This window comes from Sphaerodactylus townsendi, linkage group LG02 (assembly GCF_021028975.2).
Source record: "Sphaerodactylus townsendi isolate TG3544 linkage group LG02, MPM_Stown_v2.3, whole genome shotgun sequence".
NCBI classification, from domain to species: Eukaryota; Metazoa; Chordata; class Lepidosauria; order Squamata; family Sphaerodactylidae; genus Sphaerodactylus; species Sphaerodactylus townsendi.
The window spans coordinates 146,922,080-146,943,773 of record NC_059426.1 but is presented as its reverse complement, the minus strand read 5'-3'; the positions used below and the strand labels follow the sequence as shown (position 1 = coordinate 146,943,773).

General features: G+C 43.7%; 1 protein-coding gene across 3 annotated transcripts in view; it reads left to right on the top strand.

The window, feature by feature from the left end:
- Window positions 1-17,136, top strand: part of STON2 (stonin 2) — a 70,504-nt gene extending 53,368 nt beyond the window's left edge. For all 3 annotated transcript variants that reach the window (XM_048485060.1, XM_048485061.1, XM_048485059.1), the window contains 3 exons: window positions 7,202-9,076; window positions 13,139-13,341; window positions 14,759-17,136. In XM_048485060.1, the coding sequence (XP_048341017.1) occupies window positions 7,202-9,076; window positions 13,139-13,341; window positions 14,759-14,842 (2,162 nt within the window). In that variant the 3' untranslated portion in view covers window positions 14,843-17,136. The remainder of the gene's footprint in view (window positions 1-7,201; window positions 9,077-13,138; window positions 13,342-14,758) is intronic.
- Window positions 17,137-21,694: the final 4,558 nt, after the last annotated feature.

Sequence of the window (21,694 nt, the reverse complement as noted above, 5' to 3'; positions counted from 1 at the left end):
AAGGCAAGCTTGTCCAGACACGCTGTTGTCTTGATCTTTTAATGCATAGTGATATATTTCCTCTGTGGCTTTCTTTAAAACTTTACCCTCGTTGTCCTGCTCCTGGGAAAGATGAACTCCAAGATGGATTAACAACAATTATTCTTCCATTAAGAACCCAGCATCCCTTGAAGAGACAGACCTTCCCTTTCTCAGTCTGTGAAGGTGTTGGATATTAACAGCCTGATAATAATCCTCTGTCAACAGGAAACCTCCCAAGAATCAATCTGTGATGGAAATCAGGGGGGAGGCGGATATTAAGTCACTGGATGATCTGAACCAAGTCCAAAGTCCGAGCAGGCAGACAGTGTGTCTCTCCAGAGCATGTGTGAAATTAGATATTTGGTTCATCTGACCCTGCCATTCTAATTTTTTTATTTTCCAAGCATAGCATCTTAGAGCCCCTTTTCTTGTGGGTGCTTGTGGGAGCAAACCCAAGGAAGTCTGCTTAAAAGTAAGTCCCACTTTACACAATGAAACTCATTCGCATGAAACTGTCCTACTGAGCCTTTGGGAATTTGCACTTCATCATATTCTAGTCATCTGTGTGGCTAAAGGACTAGAGTGTTGGGCCTGAACGTGGGAGACTCAGTTCACATCCTTCTCTGCTGTGTGTGACACTTCCTGGGTGGCCTTGGGTTGCTCCACTGTCTCTTCACCTAATTTACCTCCCATGTAGGAAGAACGTTGTGAGAACAGAAGGCTTCCCAGTGATGAAAGACAGAACTTATTCTGTAATAAAATAGTTTACCTGTGCAGCATTAGAATTTAAGTCCAAGTTTCCAAAAATACTCTACTGGCAAGATAAATTACCGAGGGGTTGGGGGCAGTGGTGGTATTCAGCAGGTTTGTACCACGTTGGCAGAACCGGTTGTTAAAATGGTGCTTGTAAACAACCAGTTGTTAAATTATTTGAATCCCACCACCGGAACCGGGTGTTATATTATTTGAATCCAATCACTGGTTGTGGGTGGGGGTGGGTGGGGAGGAAATGCTAAACTATAGGAGGTCCTATCAAAATAATGAGGATGAATGAATCACTCCCAATTTGGCTTTCAAATACACGCTTCATGGAACACCAGGGCATTCACTCCCCACCCCACTAGGTACACCCCTGGGCCTGGATATTGCCTGGCATGAATGGCCCTTTCCGCACACGCGCGGAGCTGAGGGGGAAGTGCCGGCGGAGGGTCGGGGGCCGTTCGCACACTAGCGTGCGAATGGCCGGCACTTCTCCCTCAGCCGGAGAGGCGGCTCCGTATGGAGCCACCTCCAGTCACCCCCCTCCACTCGCTGTCCCATCCAGCATGGCTCTGGAGGACTGCAGGAACCCGCCCATGCTGCCCTGTGACCTCCAGAGGCTGGAGGGCAGCGTGGGCGGGTCTCTGCAGCCCTCCAGAGGGACGCTGCACAAGATGGTGAGTGGAGCCAATGGGGAAAACAGTATCTTCCCAGTGGTGCGGTTCACACTGCGCTGGCGGGAACATTCTGTTTTTTTAAAACCTCGCTCATTGAGCAAGGTTTTCAGGGGCGGCTTCACGCCGCCCAGGGAAAGCCAGGACAGCACTGCTGGAAAGCAGCAACATGTCCTGTGCGAACGGTCTCCCAGGGACGGCGTTTTTGCTGTCCCTGGGACCCTGTATATGGCCCATGCGGAAAGGGCCAATGTGTCTTAAGGAGGCACACTATACTAGCAGGGCATTGCAGAAGAAGAGAAATAGTAGTGGCCAAACTATCTTTCAGTTGTACTTAAAAAGTTCTTTGGAGAAGTCTGAAAATCAGGAAAGCAAGAGATAGACTGACTCAGTTAGGGAAACCATGGCCCTCAGTTTTCAAGACCTGAGCAAGGGTGTTAACGACAGGATGTTTTGGAGGACACTGATTCATAGAGTCACTGTGAGTCTGAAGTGACTTGAGTGCTCTTACACAAACAAACAAAATTTGATTGTTCGCCCATTGCGGGTTTTTTTTTAATTCTGTTTCATCAGAAAGATAACTTGCCATGTAATAACACTGAAAAGAAAACATGGTAATTACTATTTGATAGCTGGCAGCTTATATCTGCAGCTTGCTAAGATCAAAACCATCAAGAGATGTCATCAAGACATTCATATGAGGTTTTTTTCCCTAACCTGCACATTCAAAATGATCAGAAGCTAGAACACCATCTATTCATTTAGACTCCGTAATCGTATCCATTTTTCTTTTTCTCCATAATACTCCAGCTACAATATTAATCATAAAATGAATTCTACAGCTACACAGTATTTATTTTTATACACACACAGAGCAGCAGTCCCAGCAACAGTAGCTGTGGCCTTGAATGCACTGCAGAAAACACCCTTTGCTGGGAAAGAATGCCGCTCTTAGCCACACAAGGACTTTAGCGAATGCATGTTCAGCACCTTATCATAAAACAGAAGTTACTTCATGGATGGTGTTGTAGGCTGTAGGCTGTGTGGGCAGTAAACTGTTTTCTTGGGGAGAGGGTGTTTAACTCAAGGAGAAATAGGCAAATCAGGAAAGCACATTAAAAACAGATTTCACACCCTCTTTATCTACACTGACTAGCAAATGGATTTCTTTAATTAGTTTAAATGATCTACGATTCTGTAGCCACAAAATTGGAGGAGCGGGGGGTTGAAACATGCAGTCATTCATATAAGAGGAAGGGAACAAAGGTTCCCACCGATGTCTGATTGCAGTGAGGGATGGTTCACATTTTGTTGAGTGACCTCTGCAGCTGCCTAGAATTCGGGCTGTGCCATTGCCATTAAATATTTCCTATGAAGCCATCATGGCAATGCTTTCTGGAGCCAGTTTGCATCATACTGGAGCATTCGCTTGGGGTTGCACAGAGGGCCACAGCCTGGCACCAACACTGTGATACAACAGCATCTTAAATTCTTCTGGTCTCATATGGTAAAACGAAATAGGATGTCTGGAGATTTATGATCAAATCTCACCATGGTTTCTTTTTCTCTTTAGTCAATAATAGGTTGGGGAGGGAGGGACTGTTCTGTTATATTGAATTTAACAAGAATCTCGAGCATCTGAAGTTTAATCTGATTTTATTGTTCCACCTTCTGGCCATATTGTTAAATTACACAGCAAAGTTATGGGGCCCTGCTTCCCTTCTCCTACTGTAGCCTGAAACGCCCCACCAAGTGGGCCATGGGAGTATTGCGATGACTGCTGTAAAATAGTGAGGAATTAGAGAAAATCCCCCTCCCAAAAAAACCCTTGGGCATCTTTTCTACAGGATTTGACCCCTGGATTTCTGGATCAGGAGCTGGTCTGATGGAAGGCAGGGGGCCTAATTCATATCTCACCTGCCAACGTGAATGCTATCTGAAAAAGCACTTCCATGTGACTTCATGTTCCACCTGTAACACGTGCACGTGGCAGCCATGTGGCTGACCTGCACTGTACCTTCTCCAGTACTGTTTCTCCATCTTGTTCCATTCATATTGGGATGTGAACTAACAACACTAGCTATAGGCTATCATTACACTGTATATCACTGACTTATAGAATGAAAGCTCTTTTCTTTAGCAGTAGCCACACTGAAGTGGCAACCAGTAAAAGAGCAGTCCAGGTCTTCTAAATTGAAGACATTATTTCCACAAGGCCTGTAAGACAAAGCTGTTCCTCCAGGCGTACTGTGGATTCAGCTATGATACCATCTGGCCTTCCTCCCCCTCCCCCTCCTCCTCTTTTTTTTACTGAATTCTACTATCAATCCCTTGAGGGTGTGGAATATTGTTGAACAGTGTCTTGTTGGTTGCAACATGTCTTTTTAGGTTTATTTGATATTGTTGATATTTCAATATTTAATATTGTTTTATATGTTTTATAACATGGCGTGAGCTGCCTGAGCATGAAAAGGGAGGGGCTGCATAATGAAGCCAATAAATAATACTAATAATATACCTCAGGGTCAAACATTTTTATAACTTAGTAAAAAATTATGGCAATACATTTCTTGCTGATGGTATTGAGTCTTTCTCAATTCTAGGCTGAGCCTGGCATTGTACCATGAAATGTGAACATGGAAATTATCAAGCTTGACTGAAGGAAAGCAAATGAAATTGACTGAAGCTGGGTTGGTGCTATCCAAGAGTCTTTATAGAGGGAATATTTTATCTTGCTAAGCCTGGCTTGTGATGAAAGGATAATTGACTCAAAGTCAACCAGGGATTTCATATCACATTCTGATGACTACACACTGCACTGACCATTTTCTCCTGGGGAAAAAGTAAATTGTTGTACTTGTGGAAGTGCCTGTGGTGGTGCAAAATCTACTTACTCCTAGTATTGGGATGGATCTGCACTAGCTTTCCCTCAGAAAGACTTCACGAGGAAGAGAAGTGCATGTCTGGGGGGACACTTCCTCTGTCTCCCCTCCCTATAACAATACCTGCAATATGCAGGAGACTTCTCTTCCCCTGTGCCTCCATCCACCATAAAGACAGATTCTCAGCAATGAAACAGTCATGTAGACAGAGCAATTTGAGATTATTCTTTATGTCGAGAGGGTGACCGAAATCCCCCTCAATGAGTTTTAAGGCAACAGAGCCCAATTTTATTTTGATGGCTGTACAAATGTGAGTTCACTATTGTGAACAATGATGATGACTTGGTTGTAAGCCTGAGTGAGAAACAAAAAGCAGGATTGCAAAAGAATAATTATTCAGTTTCTTAGCAGGGTTCAACAATCAAATTTAAAAACAGCTGCTGTTTGAATGTTACTGAAGCAGCATAGCTGCCCAGCATTTGGCTGAGGCAGATCTTTGCTTTTCCAGATTGTTACTGGAAAAATGAAATGTGGGCTTAAACACAGCATAACCCAAATCTATCTCAGTTAGCTAACATACGCCAACTCAACTTTCAGGAGTTCTTCAGATCAGCCCCACAGTCACATCCATACAGGTACATTCAGTCTACTTATCTCAGAAGACTCGCTCTTGAGTAAGATAATTTTTTCTCAGTAACCTTAATGAAACAACCAGCCTGTTCTACCTGAGCGAGACATCCAAACCAATTGATGATCCCCTCAGCAGTCAGCCCCTTTGTTTCCTGAGCAACCATTGGTGTTCTTAGTTCACTCACAATTTTCCCCTCCCACTCAGCATTCCAACATTCTCTCTCTTCTGAATGGATGTTGCTATGGCTTTGTACAGTCAAACCTTGGCAACCGGGAATTAGTACACAACTTGGAAAAGGGCAGGACAGCCACCTTTCTTAGGGAATATCTGTTTGATGTGGGAGGGATGACTCCTAGAGCTATGGATAGCCCTGAGAAGGTAAAGCAGTTCTATATAACTACATTTTTTCTCCTGGTTGATCTTTTTCCTCCCAGCATAATTTTTGGTGAAATGTATTTCTCTGAACAAGCAGGGGCGTAACGAGGCAGCCCTGGGCAAACTGTAGCCCTGGGCAAAACCTGAGTTGGATGCCCCCCCCCCCCCACCCATGGGCGGCCACTCTACCATGACCAAAACTTTTTTTGCACCAGGACATTGGTGCCTGCAGGGGGTGCCTTTTTAGACATATCAGCACCAATATTTCAGCATATCATCAGGAGACTGTCCTTATGCTACCCCCCAAGTTTGGTGAGGTTTGGTTCAGGGAGTCCAAAGTTATGGACTCCCAAAAGGGGTGCCCCTATCCCCCATTGTTTCCAATGGGAGCTAATAGGAGATGGGGGCTACAGTTTTGAGGGTCCATAACTTTGGCCCCCCTGAACCAAACTGCACCAAGCACAGAGAGAACATCATCTCCAGATGATACCCTGAAATTTTGGTGCCGATACATCCAAAAATGCACCCCCTGCAGGAACATCCTAGAAATTTGCCCAAGAATCTTTGTTCTGCATTGAGTTTTCTGCATTGCTGTCAATGGGGGTTGCAGTCTGTGGGGGGCGGGGGCATTTCTGAAGGCACAGTCTCACAACTTTCAGGGTCTCATCAGGAGACTGCCATAATGATACCCCCCAAGTTTGGTGCAGTTTGGTTCAGGGGGGCCAAAGTTATGGACCCTCAAAACTGTAGCCCCCATCTCCTATTAGCTTTCCCATTGGAAACAATGGGGGATAGGGGCACCCCCTTTGGGAGTCCATAACTTTGGACTCCCTGAACCAAACCTCACCAAACTTGGGGGGTAGCATAAGGACAGTCTCCAGATGATACGCTGAAATTTTGGTGCCGCGGCTAGCCTAAAAACCGCGCCCCCTGCAGGCCAAAAATGGAAAACCACTAAAATACCCAAAAACGAACCCAGCATTTTGATGCCCCTCCCCCACAAGGTGATGCCCTGGGCAGCTGCCCACCTTGCCCAATGGGCATTACGCCAGTGTGTACAAGAAAACTTAAAGAGCCGCTGAACAGTCCCAAATCATTCTTGAACAGTAATTCTGAATGCGTGATTTTTTCCCCCCACTACTGAACTTGACAAACTGTGAGAGTGTGTGTTCTGACCACAGGCAGATTGGTGTAGTTGATAGAATCACTGGTAGCACAGTTGCATTTTTCTAAAACTGTCTTCATAAGAGAATCTTGTGACGTAGGCAATGTATTTGAATATGGCTGATCAGAGAAGACCAATAGAAAGAACCTCTGAAAAGTATATTGCATAATCTTCATCATAAACAGAGCCCAAAATGTCTGTCTTGTTGTGGGCTCTTGTGAAGAACATTTATTTTCACCCGCAATTTTGTGAAGGAGACTAGAGGGGAGTCTTTTCTACAGTTATTATTACTTTTTCCTCTGCAGGGACAATTTCCCAACTCTAGAACATTTTAGCACACATTTATACATACGTTGCATCGTAGTCCTTCTAAGCATACCGTGTTTCCCCGAAAATAAGACAGTGTCTTATATGAATTTTTGCTCCCAAAGATGCACTATGTCATATTTTCAGGGGATGTCTTATTTTTCTGTGTTCTGTTCGTTGGGCATGCTTCCAAACAAAAACTTTGCTATGTCTTACCTTCGGGGGATGCCTTATATTTCGCACTTCAGCAAAACCTCTACTACGTCTTATTTTCAGGGGATGTCTTATATTTGGGGAAACAGGGTAGCAACAAAGATGAGATATACTGCAATATTTGGAATTTATGTCATAGTAATGGCTCTCTTCTTTCCTTTCCCTTCACCTTTAGACAATTCCTCATCCTTTCCAGAAGATGAAGAGCTAGGAATGGAGGCTCCCAGTGGGCAGCTGAATGGCACATCCTTTAATGGCCACAATGAAAACCTAACCCCAACCCGTTTCCCCAGCTGGGTAACTTTTGATGACAATGAAGTCAACTGTATTTCTCCGCCAACTTTATCCCCTGTGAAGGCAGACATCCCACCAGCAGAGACTCCACCAGTTGTAACAACAACAGTAGCAGCAGCAGCACAGACTCCAGATACAAATTCTACCCTCCTCCCCTCATCTTTTAAAAAGAGGGAACGCCCCAGAAGCACACTGGGTGACCTCTCCAAAGTGCAGAAACTGGACCTTTCCTCTATAACCAGGTTGCCTTCAGTCAGTGGTGCACCCTCCTGGAGTGCTACTAACCCTTTCCTCGATGTTCAAGATGTTCAGCCTTCCCCTATTAACCCATTCAGTTCTTTCTTTGAAGAACGGGACAGGCGCTCCCACTCCAGCTCTGTGTCTGGCACCCCTGGTAAAAATCAGAGAGATTCCCTCATTGTCCTCCATCAACAGCCTGACACCGTCTGCTTCAATGAGTCAAGTAAACACCGAAAGCACAGAGATGTTGTGGAACATCTGAAGCAACTGCAGATTGGGGATCCAGATGAACTCAGCAGTTCTGCTCTGCCTGACGATGACCCCACATTGCCATCTGAATTGGATGGCACTTTATCCTGGTTAGGGCCACCTCAACGGAAGGATGGTTGGCCAATGATGCTGCGGATACCAGAGAAGAAGAACATCATGTCTTCTAGACACTGGGGGCCAATTTACGTGAAACTGACTGACAGCGGATATTTGCAACTCTTTTATGAGAAGGGGCTGGAGAAGCCCTTCAAGGAATTGAAGCTTGACATCAACCATGAGATTTCAGAGCCCAAGCTCCAAAACTACGATGAGAATGGCAGGATACACAGTGTGAGGATAGACCGTACCATTTATAAGGAGAAAAAGAAGTACCAGCCAAAGCCAGCTGTCACTCACACAGCAGAGAGGGAACAGGTTATAAAGCTTGGCACTCCTAGCTATGAAGACTTTCTTAGCTTCATCCGGGCAGTCCAGGATATATTAATGGATCTGCCCACCTCATCAACAGACCTGAGCACAGTGGGGCTAAACTACCAAGAGGAGGAAGTCACTGTGGATGTAAAGGATGAGTTCTATGGCATCTTGGCCAAAGGGGACAACAGAATTCTGCAGCACAATGTGTTGACAAGAGTGCATATTCTCACATTCCTTTCTGGCTTGGCAGAATGCAGGCTAGGCCTCAATGACATTATGGTCAAAGGGAATGAAATTGTCTCACGGCATGATATCATGCCTACCACCACTACCAAGTGGATTAAGTTGTATGACTGCCACTTCCACACCTGTGTGGATGAGGAGATGTTCACCAGCAACCGCATCATTCTCTTTAACCCCTTGGATGCCTGTCGGTTTGAACTAATGCGCTTTAGAAGTACATTTTCTGAGAAGACATTGCCTTTCACCTTAAGGATTGCAGCCAGTATTAATGGGGCTGAGGTGGAACTCCAGAGCTGGTTGATGATGTCTCCAGGATTCTCCTCCAACCGAGACCCTCTAACTCAGGTTCCCTGTGAAAATGTGATGGTCCGCTACCCGGTTCCACACGACTGGGTGAAAAATTTCCGTAGAGAAAGTGTCCTGGGGGAAAAGTCCTTGAAAGCAAGAGTAAATAAATGTGCCAGCTTTGGATCCAACAGTGTTTCTGGTTTAGAACCAGTAATGAAAGTAACACTGGGAACTGCCAAATATGAGCATGCCTTTAATTCCATTGTGTGGAGGATAAATCGACTGCCTGACAAAAACTCTGGTGGGTAGTTCTGCTCGAACTAGATAATTGTGCAGAAAGTTGTATTTTATACTGTTTAACCCAATATATTGTTGAAGGCTTTTATAGCCAGAATCAACTGGTGGTTGTGGGTGTGTGGCCGTGGTCTGGTAGTTTTTGCTCCTAACGTTTCAGCTACATCTATGGCTGGCATCTTCAGAGGCATGTCACAGTAATGATGTGGGCAAAAGGTTAGGAACAAAAACTACCAGACCATAGCCACACAGCCCAGAAAACCCACTGCAGCCAGTTTAGCCCAAAAGTTGCTAAAACATGTTTTGTTGGAAAGTTCAAAATGTATGGCTGCATTACATAAGGTAATTGTGCTTTCGAAATGTCTAAAAAATGCAGCAGAACTAATAGAACAACAGATCCTGGTTGTATCAGACAACCTCCATTGTCCACTCTGCTCAGATATCACAGTTCAACCTCTGTTGGCAGAAAAATCATAGCCTTTGATTGCTTGCTGCAATTGGTTTAACTGCTCTGAAGTCATAGTAGATCAAGCTTGGGAGAGCCACGCTTATCCCACCACTGCCACCATATGGGGATTCGAGCGAGATAAGCATGGCTCTCCCAAGCTTGATCTCAGCCTCAATCATCATAGCCTTCCTTGTCAAAAATAGTCAAAAAATTTTGACAGTAAACAGCATAAACTTATATAGGCTTTGTCCACACATGACATCAGACTGCCGGTGGAGCTCCGATGATTAAAGGATCTCCAAACAAGAAAATTACCATCTGTGGAAAATTAGATTGGAAGGAAGGATAGGATAGAAGCCCGCCTCCTTGATATCTAGTTTTTACAAGATGGATTTTGTTTTCTGGCTGATGCAGCATTCAGTAATGCAAGTGCCCATCTGCAACATGAAGTGGCATACTCCCAATCCAAGTTTACCTTTACAAAGACAGTAAGGCCTAAGCTTGCTTAACTTACTATAGATACTAGGGTTGCTCACTCTGAGTTGGAACATTCCTAAAGATTTTGGGATGCCTGAGGAAGGACAGGGCTAGGTTGGAGAAAACCACCGTAGGGGCGGTCACCTTTTTAAAGTATGCTTCAGATTCAATTTTAATAGACACAGAAATATTTTTAAAAGCTGATACTACATATCAACTTTTTGATTTTTCTGAAAATGTTCGTGTTGTTATACCTGAACCCCCCAAAAATTCACCTGCTCACAAACTCTCTGTAGGTCTCGAAAACAGCAAGTTGGCATTTTCAGGATCTGATTTTTCAGCTGTCTTTTATTGCCACCATTTTTAGAGTGACCCTCCCCCCAAAAAAAACCCCTATCTACAAGGTATTGGGGAAGGTTGAGTTCAAATTGACTGAATGCCCACCCCTAGTCTTCAGCTAAATACATACCATTGAGTCTACCATCCAAACCAACTATTTGCTCCATGAGAACTGATCTCTGCAGTCTGGATATCCATTGTAGTTCTGGGAGACCTCTGTCCCCACCTGGACCTAGAATCTGGCAGCCTTATAAATACATAAATGTGGGTCCTGAATTTGGAGGTACTGAATTCACTGTTGGCTTATTCTGAAATTGGTCCAATTCAAGTCTTGCTGGACTGATTTTTGTAATGCATGAAAGCACCAGTTGGCCCTTGTGGAACAGAAGGCAAGTGTCTTGAGTTGCACAGCTGTCCTTTTGTTGCGTGGAAGGGCAGCTGTTGTCCAATGGCACAAAACTAGTAGTGAAAAATCCCGCTCTGGGCCTCATTGGAGCTGTCAGATCAACACAGCAAAGCCAGATTCCCCTCACCCGAAAAAAACTCTTCTGTGGCTGTTCCGAGAACGGTCTGATAACTTGTATTGTGTTCCACCAACTCAAAAGCAACATATTGATTTTAGCTGATGAAAGGAACCTTATTTACAGGCTATCTTGACAGGACATGATTTGATCCTTCAGAGTGAGTATCTGTTTGTAGGCAAGCAAAACAGAGCATGAAGAAAGCATCGCTGCATACAGTTTATTGCTACTTTTTGTTGTGAGACAGTCAGCACATATTGAAGGATAACAGGACTTATGATATTGCTTCGACACTAAATCTCATCAACAGTTGTCACCAGATCAACTCCGACTAAAACTGCACATCCCATTTCCAAAAGTGTATTGTCCTGTGTGTGAATCTAAAAAAATGAGGCAGTTTTAAAGCAAGTCTCGTTAGAAATCTTATTTAAATTAAATTAAGTTTACATTTTAAAATAAACACTTCGGTTTCATGCTGCAGATAGGGGCTAAGACTGCAAAAGACAAGCTTGCCTAAGGCCATGTAGTAGGCTCATGGCCAAGGTAAGATTCAAACAGTGGCCCTCTCAGATTACAGGTAATTTGCTGAACTGAGTTCAACAGGGCCTGTTTCCCACTAAGCATACTTAGGACTAAACTAGACATTACATTTTTTTAAAAAACACATCAGGTCTATTTTCTCCTAGACCAGTTCTCATTCCCTCCAATCAGACAGCCATTTCAGGGAACTAAAGTTCCCAAACACTACAAGGGTCAAATTTGGATCAGAAGTACAACTTGAAAGGATAAGGATCTTCACTCTTCCACCCAAGCTATTCTTTCCACACATAGTGCAGTCTTAAGCAGATTTACCTCCTTTAAAGCCATTGACTTCAGTAGGCACAGATGGGTGTAACTCTGCTTAGGTTCATGCTGAAAATGTTCCAGAAGGAGTTATTTGCCTCATTGAGGGTTGCTTTCACAGTGATAAGTTTTATGCACAAAACTCCAGTGGGGCAAATAACTCCTTCTGGGACATTTTGGGTGAGGGGAATGTTGCTGAATCTCTCCCACACACACACTAACTGCAGTCTCACAGTTTATCAGTGTTCATGGTTATAAAAATATATTTTTCTGAGCTCCTTATTCTCTACCCAGATGTTTTCTTACTGCCTCTGACAAGTTTAGATTCAGACTGGGGCAAATGATGCAATGTGCCCGTATATACTCGAGTATAAGCTGACCCAAATATAAGCCGAGTCACCTAATTTTACCACAAAAAACTGGGAAAACTTATTGACTTAAGTATAAGCCTAGTGTGGGAAATGCAGCAGCCAATTTTTGGGGCGTCGGCATTCGGCAACGTGGTTCTCGTTCCTCCCTCCTCGGCTCGGAGTTCCTGACGGGCCGCGCCAGACGCGTCCCTGCTGGGGCCGCCGGCGTCCACCCGTTTGGTTTTCGCTCCTCCCTCCTGTTGCTGCAGCCACAGCTTTTTTAAACACAGCTCCGGAGGATGCGTCTCGATCGGGGCTTGCTTGCCCGTTCTGCCAGCCTTCTTCTGGGTGGGGACCGGTTTATCCCGGTTTGTGCCCTTGGAAGCCGCCCATGTGCATTCCGCCAGTGAGCGGACGAATGCTTCCTTGTCTGGTGAGAAGGATTTGGCAGCCATTTGAGGCTGCTTAGGTCCTGGGGCCTCAGCTGGGTAAATCTGCCATGGAGGGGAGGGAGGTGAAGAGGAGAAGAGGATGGTGGGCGGGGGGAGAGCGAGGGAAGGAGTTAATTCAGATGAGGTAAGGCAAGGAAAAAAGGTAAATTAAGAGCAACGTAGCAGAGCCTAGATAAGGAGCTGCTCTCCCTGATGAGGCACCGGAGAACAGGTAAGTGGGGCGACCTTGGAGTTATAGAACCGAGGGGGGGCTTTTTTCTAGCATAAAAATGTGCTGAAAAAGTCGAAGCTTTATATCTTCGAGTATGGCACGGTAGAAGTGCCACAGGGCTAAAAAATAAAAGCCATTCAGATGTCATGTTTACATTAATAGGAGTCAATCCAAAACAATGGAATGTGTAATCCACAATGGAATGTGTAATCCACAGAATACATTCAGTCATTCATGCAACCTTCTGCGACTACATGAAGACAGCACTCTGAATCATGATAATTGGATGGTCTTTATTATTTGCTTCATTTATATTCCACCTTTCTGCCCTTGTCTTTCCTCTGTTTTAAGATATAGCTTCCACACAATTCAATTGTTAAATCTCAGCCAGTTTTTAATGCCCATAGTCTTACTCTGGTTGTTTGCAGGTTCTGGTCATCCTCACTGCTTCTTCTGCCACCTGGAGCTTGGTTCAGACCGGGAAGTGCCTTCCAGTATTGTCCGCTATGCGGATGTGGAGTTTGACATGCCAACCACTTCAGCATCCAAGGCTTCCATTCGTTCTATCTCTGTGGAAGGCAAGACAGATGTCAGGAAGTGGGTCAACTATTCAGCACATTACAGTTACAAGGTATGATTGAGAAGCTCACCAAAGCAAGGATGGAGATGTTACATTTATAGCACAAAAATGTAAAACAAAAAATTGGGGTGTTCACACTCCCCAGCACTATGTAGACATTTCAACTCACACAAAACAGAAGGCCAACCACGATCATTCAACATTACATCTTAAGATCTCAGCTGGCACTTTTGGGTTGCTAGCCAACTCCAGGTCGCATAACTAGCCAGCTGATTGAAGGGGCACAGAGCTGAGGGCACAGATCTGAGCTGCATCAGCTAGAATGTAATATTATACTTTTGTTAGCTACCCTGAGTCCTGCATGGCTCAGGAAAGGGTGGGAAAGACTGATAGGAAAAAAGGAAATTATGTGCTTTCAGCACTAATCCCACCTTCTCCTATTGTATCTAGCTTTTCAGGGGAAGTTGGAACATTGTGTAGTGATTAAGAATAGTAGACTCTAACCTGGACAGCCAGGTTTGATACCCCACTCCTCTACATGACTCTGATCTGGTGAACCGAATCTGTTTCTCCTCTCCTGCACATGAAGCCTGCTGGGTGACTTTGGCCTACTCACAGTTCTGTTAGACCTCTGTCAGCCCCACCTGCCTTACAACGTGTCTGTAATAAAATCATCCCCTCCCCCACTGACCCACATGGATACTACTCCAAGTGACCCTGAGGTTCAGTTTTCTGAGGTTCAAAGGGACCACTTGGGGGAGGGGAAAGTGGGTAAGATCTTTGCATGGATGGATTTCTGGATCCAACTCAATAGGATTTCCTGTTCCCTGTAAGGCTTTGCAAGTCCCACCCCCCCTTCTACAGAATTTTTATCTATTTAGATTTTACATTGTCCATAGTTTATATTTAGAATTCATTCCAGGTAATTTTGGCCTTTCCAAAGCAGACAATGTAACAAATTCATGCCAGAGAACTGGTTGCCTCAAATAATGATGAATGCCTCAAATAAGGCTCTAGATCAGATCTGCAGGGAGAACCACAGGGTGTTTGTGCATGTAATTAAATAACAGTCAGTTCCCCTGCACATCCCCCTTTGCTGAAACTTGTTTCACTCATAGCCTAACATGACGGCTGTGAAGAAGCCAATCTCCTCCATCCTAAACCTCCTCAGAGAAGGGCCAGATTGTGGTAGTTCAGGAAGCAAGAATTCCATTGTACATGAGGTGGACCACAACCCCCCCCCCCCCCAAAAAAAAAAAACAGGTTTCTTCAATAATGCTCCATTATTTGGAGAGAGAATAAGCAACATACACTTTCCACTCATCAATGATTGCCTTAAAATAGTATGACCCCCTAGGACTTTGAAAGCTCTTGCATTATACTAAAGCAAGTTACGGTTGACAGAATGCCAGGAAGCAGAAATTACATAAGCTTTTGTTCTTTTCCTTAACTCTTTCTTTCTCACCAGGTGGAAATAGAGCAGAAAAAGAGCTTAAATCCTGATGCGTTGGGAGACGAAGCTGGTAATGCCAAGGAATGTGCTGTACATTGAACGAAAAGTCTGCCATTTGTGGCTGATTCAGTATAATCAACAGGCCTTGTGGAAGAGAAGATACAGAACTTCCTTCAAGGTGTCGGAATAGCAGGGAAACACTTGGCATTTCTAGGTCTTGGCCTACTGCAACCTTATTTAGAGTGAAAGCTCTTTTGAGATTTGTTTACAATACCCTGGTGGCTTTGGTAGCAGCTCACTTAAGTGTCTAGAGACTTACAATTCCTTCAGTCCTGCCTTCAACTTTACTGCTAATTTTTCCACAGTGAGATAATGGTGTTTCAACAACTACAACTCAAGCAAACATAAGGTGGACGTCTAGCCTGGCTAACAATATTTTGATATGTCCTTGAAATCTCGTAATTCAATCCTGGAAAAAGTTCTTTTGGATGGTCTGCAGTAATACTGAGGAACATGGAACTGTAGGAGATAAAGTTTTCATTATGAACTGTTCGCATTGGATTGGATTGGACAATAGGAACAAAAGCTTTCCATGATACGACAACCTTCCCTCTCAACTTATGTACACTCAGTTACGGAGAATTCCAGTAGACAGAATCTCTGAGAATTCCAGCAACTGAACAGCAATTGAATCGACAAGTGAATATTCCCTACTTGGATGATGAAACTTTTAAATATCTCACATTTTCTTTGGTTTTAGTTGGATTTTCAGAAAATTACCTTTAGTCACTTAGACTGATGCCAAGGCCAGGGTTATTCTTTAAACTTGACATACTTGTAGCTGCCAGTAAGAGGGAACTTGACTGATCATTCCTGTCTGGGGAAGATACTAGAAACATATTTTGATATTTTTCCTTGAATGGTTTAGGAGGACTGGTTATGGCTTGTTACCTACATAATTGTTTTGTTGACAGACAAGAAGTTGTGTCTTTAATACTCTTTGACAGATATGGTAGAAAGAAAATTGTCTGGGTTGGTGGGGGCGGGGGTGGTAAGTACTGGGAAGGCTATTTGCATTTTCTGTTCCAACACTGCCACCCCATCCAAAGTCCTGACGGTGTGACACAGCACCGCAACAGCACTGCCCCATCAGCAGTGTGTGTAGACAAAAAAACACCACCACCCCTGCCACCAGAGAGCCCTCCATTGGGCTTTATGGACTTGAGTGGGGTAAGTCCAAAAGCTGGGGCCGTGGCATAACTGCCACATACCTGCAGTGGCTCCACCCCTGCAACCACCCCACAATGCCCCTGCTGTGCCAATGCAGGTACGCGGTGATGACTGTCCATCAGCATTTCTATCCCTCCGCTGGGGTGAGTACAATCCCCACCCCTTGGGTGGGGCTGTAGGTCTCATTTTAAGGTGGCTGCTCACTTTTTTGTGTTGCTTAGTGATTCCTTTTAACATTCAGATTCAAGCAGAATTGAGTTCCACCTGGCACTAAATAAAACATTGTCTCATTAAAAGTCATTCCCTTAGACAAGTCACCTTGAACCATGAGGAAAGGTAGGATATAAATATTCTAATTCATTAAAAAATTACTATTAAGTGTTCTTCAGCAAGAAGTCCTATTTTCCCTGGAATTCCCCTTTTATTCCTATGTTTTCAGTCTAATTTCTCACGCTTCCAGGGCTTGCTCATTCTCTGCCACCACTTATGAACCAAAGGTTAATTATCTGTATTTGTTCCCCTGCAAGAACAGGGAACTTAAGTATAGCCTTTTTCTTTATAAACAGTGCAAGTCGCTGCTCTTTGCTTTTTAAATGTTATTGTTAATAATTGTAAATGTTCAATTACAAGATTTTAAACAAACCACAGCTATGACAAACTACAAAAGAGCACACAAGTTCCTCTGCAAGAGACCAAGAGCAGATAACTTACAATTCATTAATGAGTACAAAAAGAACTAGGCAGAGGGAGAAGGAAGGACTGAACATTTGAAAACACCAGGGCTCTAGGTACTTTCAACTGCCCTGACTGTTCACATGGGACACCCTGGTATTGCAGGCATGTTTTAATTTTTTCAACCACCAATCAGTCTGAAAAGGTACAAACGGAACATTAAAAAAATTACTGCAATACAAAGGGATTGACTGAGTGCTCCATAAAAACTGAACAAATAAATTAAGGCAATTGCAGAGTGTGTGACTAGTGTGGAACAAGCCTTAGAAAGACTGCAGTGTGCGAAACATGTATGCTGCCAGCAGTGGTTGATATTACTGTATAAAGAGCACAATGAATGACTGCATTCAAGACTCTGTGAATTCCCTAGGCATACTGTGGTCTCACGCTAGTACAGACATTAAAATTCTGAGGATCTCAGCTTACAATTTTTTTAAAAAAAAAATCCAAGTTTCAAGCCCATATGACTGTGCAGGTCATTGGGACATGCCTGAGCAAAGCATCTGAGAGCCAGCATGGTGAAGTGGTTAAGAGTGGCAGACTCTATTCTGGAGAACCGGTTCTGATTCCCCACTCTTCCTCATGAAGCTTGCTGGGTGACCTTGGGCCAGTCACAGTTCTCTCAGAGCTCTCTTGGCTCCATCTATCTCACAAAGTGTCTGTGAGAGGGAGGGAAGGTGATTGTAAGTCACTTTGAGACTCCTTACAGTAGAGTAAAAGCAGGGTATAAAAACCCAACTCTTCTTCGCCTTCTTTTTAGTCGGTGAAAAGTGCTGTCAAGTCACAGCCACTTTATGGCAATTCCGTCAAGCTTTCAAGGCAAAAGATCAACAGAGGTGGGCTGCCATTGCCTGCTTCTGTGTAGCAACCCTGAATTTCCTTGGTAGTTTCCGATCCAAATATTAACTAGGGCTGACCCTTCTTAGCTTCTGAATTCTGATGAGATCTGACTAGCGTGGGACATTGAGGGCCTATAGCGTGGGTCTATTTAGAAAACCTTTTCAGTCTTGACACTACTTGACTAGAATGAGGCTGTATCCCTAGTTAAAGCTTCAATGCTTCTTGCCTAACCTCCTTATAAACAGAAGAAAGCAATCTATATTGATTTGAATGGTTGATTCATAGAATTGTTTTTCTTAGTGTAGCACTGGGTTACCTTTGAATGGATTCTAGAACAGTACACTTCCCATATGTCAACAATCTCTGCTTCAGAGATATTCTTATTAGTATTCTGTATTTGTTCCCCAAATAATGAAGAGAAATTTTGCTACTTAACAATGATAACCATTTCTCATTTTTAAAATATCAAAGTTCTTACTAATCAGTTGGCTAGAGCTGTCAGCAGACTTCTGTTTCTATCTCCCATCCTGTACGCCTCTCTCCTTGCAGATTAGGAAAAAAAACCCTTTTCCTATGCAGAAACACATTACTTAGAAACCATGCTCTAGCACTTTTTGCATAAACAGTAGCTGTTTAGCAGCAAACTACCCTGCAAAACAGAATTCAGATTTCTACATGGGACTTTGATATATATGAATAAGTCTTCACAATCTTAGCAGTTTCTAGTCCTCTGTGAATTTGTACAGGTTACCAGTATGAGCTGAGTTTCCCAGGAAACACTGTTTCTTCTCTGCCCCCAGTGAGAACCCATGCAAACTGGAATGCAATCCCTTGCTGCAGTAGCCCTTTTTAGGATGTTTCAAGGAAGGCAGACAGGATAACAAGCAAGCTTCTCCCCAGACCTATGCATATTCTTTGGTGCATATATAGAGAGCCTTTCTGTCTATGACAGTACATGTATACCAATATCTTCATGCGCCCAAGAACCCTTTTTCCATGTTTTTGGATCTTATGGAGAAAGTCCTTGGGTGCACACACCAATGCACCCGCACATTCATTGCAGTGACTACACGGAGGAAGTTGAGGGCCAGAGCTGGTCATAGCAATCTCCCCACCACCACGTGCATTTATTCGTTATCGGGAAAAGAGGTACAGCTCGAAGGCAGCATTTGCTTTTGGCAGTATGCAGTGAGAGTGTCTATTTTGAAATGTTCCACATAGAAGTTATTTGTGCAAGTCATATAATATCTATATAATTAGTAATGAGATTGCAGACCAAGCAGTAGAGTTATGACGACAAACAATTGCCTTGCAGATCCTTGAAGGATCTAGCCCCGTTGTTTGCTGATCATGCATACAAAATGGGCTTCCTGTCGTGGTCAGTGCACACACTTTACTCCACATAACATTTCCGACATTGGAGATTCTACAAACAACTCTTATCAATGGACCATTTCAAAAGTCACTTATGAATGTGAAAGGGAATGAATACAGTGTATGGATTTACACACTTTAGTTGCAATCCTCCATTCAGTTTAGGTCACTGAAATCTCATGGATTTCAATGTGATTTAAATGCCCGGTGTTCATGAGTATAGCCTTGATCTGCATTGGAACTTTCCCTAATCAATAGCACTTCTAAAAACAAAGATGTGCCTTCTACACTGTATAAATGATTGCAGCCAATGTGAAATTCCAACAATGGCCCCAGACTTCAGATAAAATCCAAGCAAAATTAGGCATATTATCAAAGGCAGTTGGTGTCAAGTCAACTTGTGGGTTTTCTGGGTTGTGTGTCTGTGGTGTAGTAGTTTTTGCTCCTAACACTTCACCCATATCTATCTCTGGCATCTTCAGAGGAATGTCACAGAAGATGCCAGCCTTAGATGCAGACCAATCGTTAGGAGCAAAAACTACCAGTCCATGGCCCAGAACATACCTTTTGGTGGGAGAGTTACAACCTAATACTATGCATATTTACTCAGAAGTTATGTGAGCATATGTATATGAGTGATGGGGGTGTCTCAACCTTGTGCATTTGCTTGTAATTCTCCCATTAACATCAATGGGACAAAGTACTTGATTTTGGCTGGGGCACAGATCTTTGTGTGTAGGAATCTCTTGTAAGTGCTGGGTTGCAGCCCCTGGACTAGTTTTGCATCCATTTCTGAATTAAACTCTAATGCATTTCTAAATAGGATAATGATGTAGAAACATTTACCGTAAAATGCTAAACTGTTTAGAGTGCTGGGGTGCAATATGGAAATTGATTTGATAAATACACCTTGCTGAGAGGGAGAAAGCAAATTGAAGAGAACCAATCCCTTTCATGCAGCTCTCCACAACCTCATCTCATCTTTTTAGGGCCTGGTTGTCAGGGTTGTGGCAATGGAGTCTACTTATCAACAGATGAAGCTGCCTTCTGTTTATTAAGGCTACCTATCTAGCTGGAGCTACCAGCTATCCTGACTGGCCACTTCTTGAACAGAGGTGTTTCCCATTCTGTTTTGTTTTAATGAAAAATGCTACCAATTGAATCAGAAACCTTCTACTTCCAAAATGTGCTCTGCTACTAAGCCATTTACAAAGCACATTTTTATATGCAGAAAGGCTGCTCTCCCAGGATCACAAGTTATAATCCCCAGGTCATTACAAACCGCAGCGTAATCCAGTGCAGACTATATTGGGATTAGGGTGATTTCAGTAGGCTTAGAATGGATCAAGTTTGCATAGTATTGCACTGTAAGTAGACTGACTGATTTCAAGGGCTGATTGTATATCTTTTAAACACGTAACAATGGGGTGGGGGTGGGAGACAAGACAAGGGATATTGAATACAGGCTCTGAAAAACTAACCTTGTAAGCAACTGTTAAATTACTATTATTGCTTTTTAAAAAGGGCTCATTTTGCAGCCCAAGCAGTTGGACCATGCTGAGAAATCTCACTTATAGCAAAATCACTTATCAAGACTCACATTTGACAGCGCAGCTCCTAAGGATGCCAGCACACATGGGTTTGGATGCCCCCCCCCCCCCCCCCAGGGAACAGGATTTTACGTGACATTTCAGGCTGCTGTGGAAGGTGAGAAAGTCATACTCCACAGGCGGAAATCCTTACACCCATGGAAAAACTGTCCATCCAAGCTACCAGCTCCTAATCTGATCAAGGTGGAAGCTTTCCAATGGGGCCTTTTACAAATCCAGATGACTGTGAATGAGGATATAAAGATCCAATGACATCCATGGATTTGTGAACGAGCTCTTTGCCTCACTTCAAGGAGGACCCAAACAGCCACTGTATTGTGGAAGGCTTTTGCAGCCAGAACCAGCTGGTGGTTGTGGGTTTTCTAGATCATAGCCGCTTAGCCCAAAAACCCACAACACGGGTGCAGCTTTCAAAGATAAGGTCCACGTGACCCAACAACAATGCTTCATATTTAGCCAAGGATGAATTTGTTAGCTGTTGGCTCCATCTTGTTGCAGAAGGATTAGGGCAAGAATATGAAGAGACTGTCCCAGTGTGAATTTTTCAGGCTTCTTCCACTGATGAGGATTATGTCTTAGGTAAATGAAACCCAAGCTCTTAGCTTTCTAAACTTAACAATTAGCACTTTTTAAATTGTGTACAAAAGGCAACTCAGTTCAGATTCTGGCGCTTTACTTTAATGTATTCTATTTTAATGTATTCTCAACAACCAGCTCCATAAAGGGCATGCCCTCCATAGAATCAGCAGGAGGAGACGCATCATTGCTGACTGTTACTGCATTTGTCTGACATGGACTCACCTTTGTTGACATGAGAATACCTAGCTCTTTGTTCCAGAGCACTGGCAAACTGAAAAGAACCAGATTGGAGCCTGTAAATCCGTTCCATCAGTAGAGGGTCTTTCCTCTGATGGTTGGAGCCAATCATCAAAGGAAAAAAGGGGGGACAGGTCTTCTGCTGTAGCGGGAGACCTCCTGGCTGGACCCCCCCCCCCCATTCACTGCCCTTCCTTGTCAGGCCAACTGGAGAAAAATGGAGAGGGGCTTTGGCTTCACACCAATGCACAACATCACTTTGGAACAAAACTGGAAGTCATGTCATTGTGTCAGAATAACACTGTAGGAATCATTCAAAGCTCTGATTAACCATAGTTAATAGCCCTGA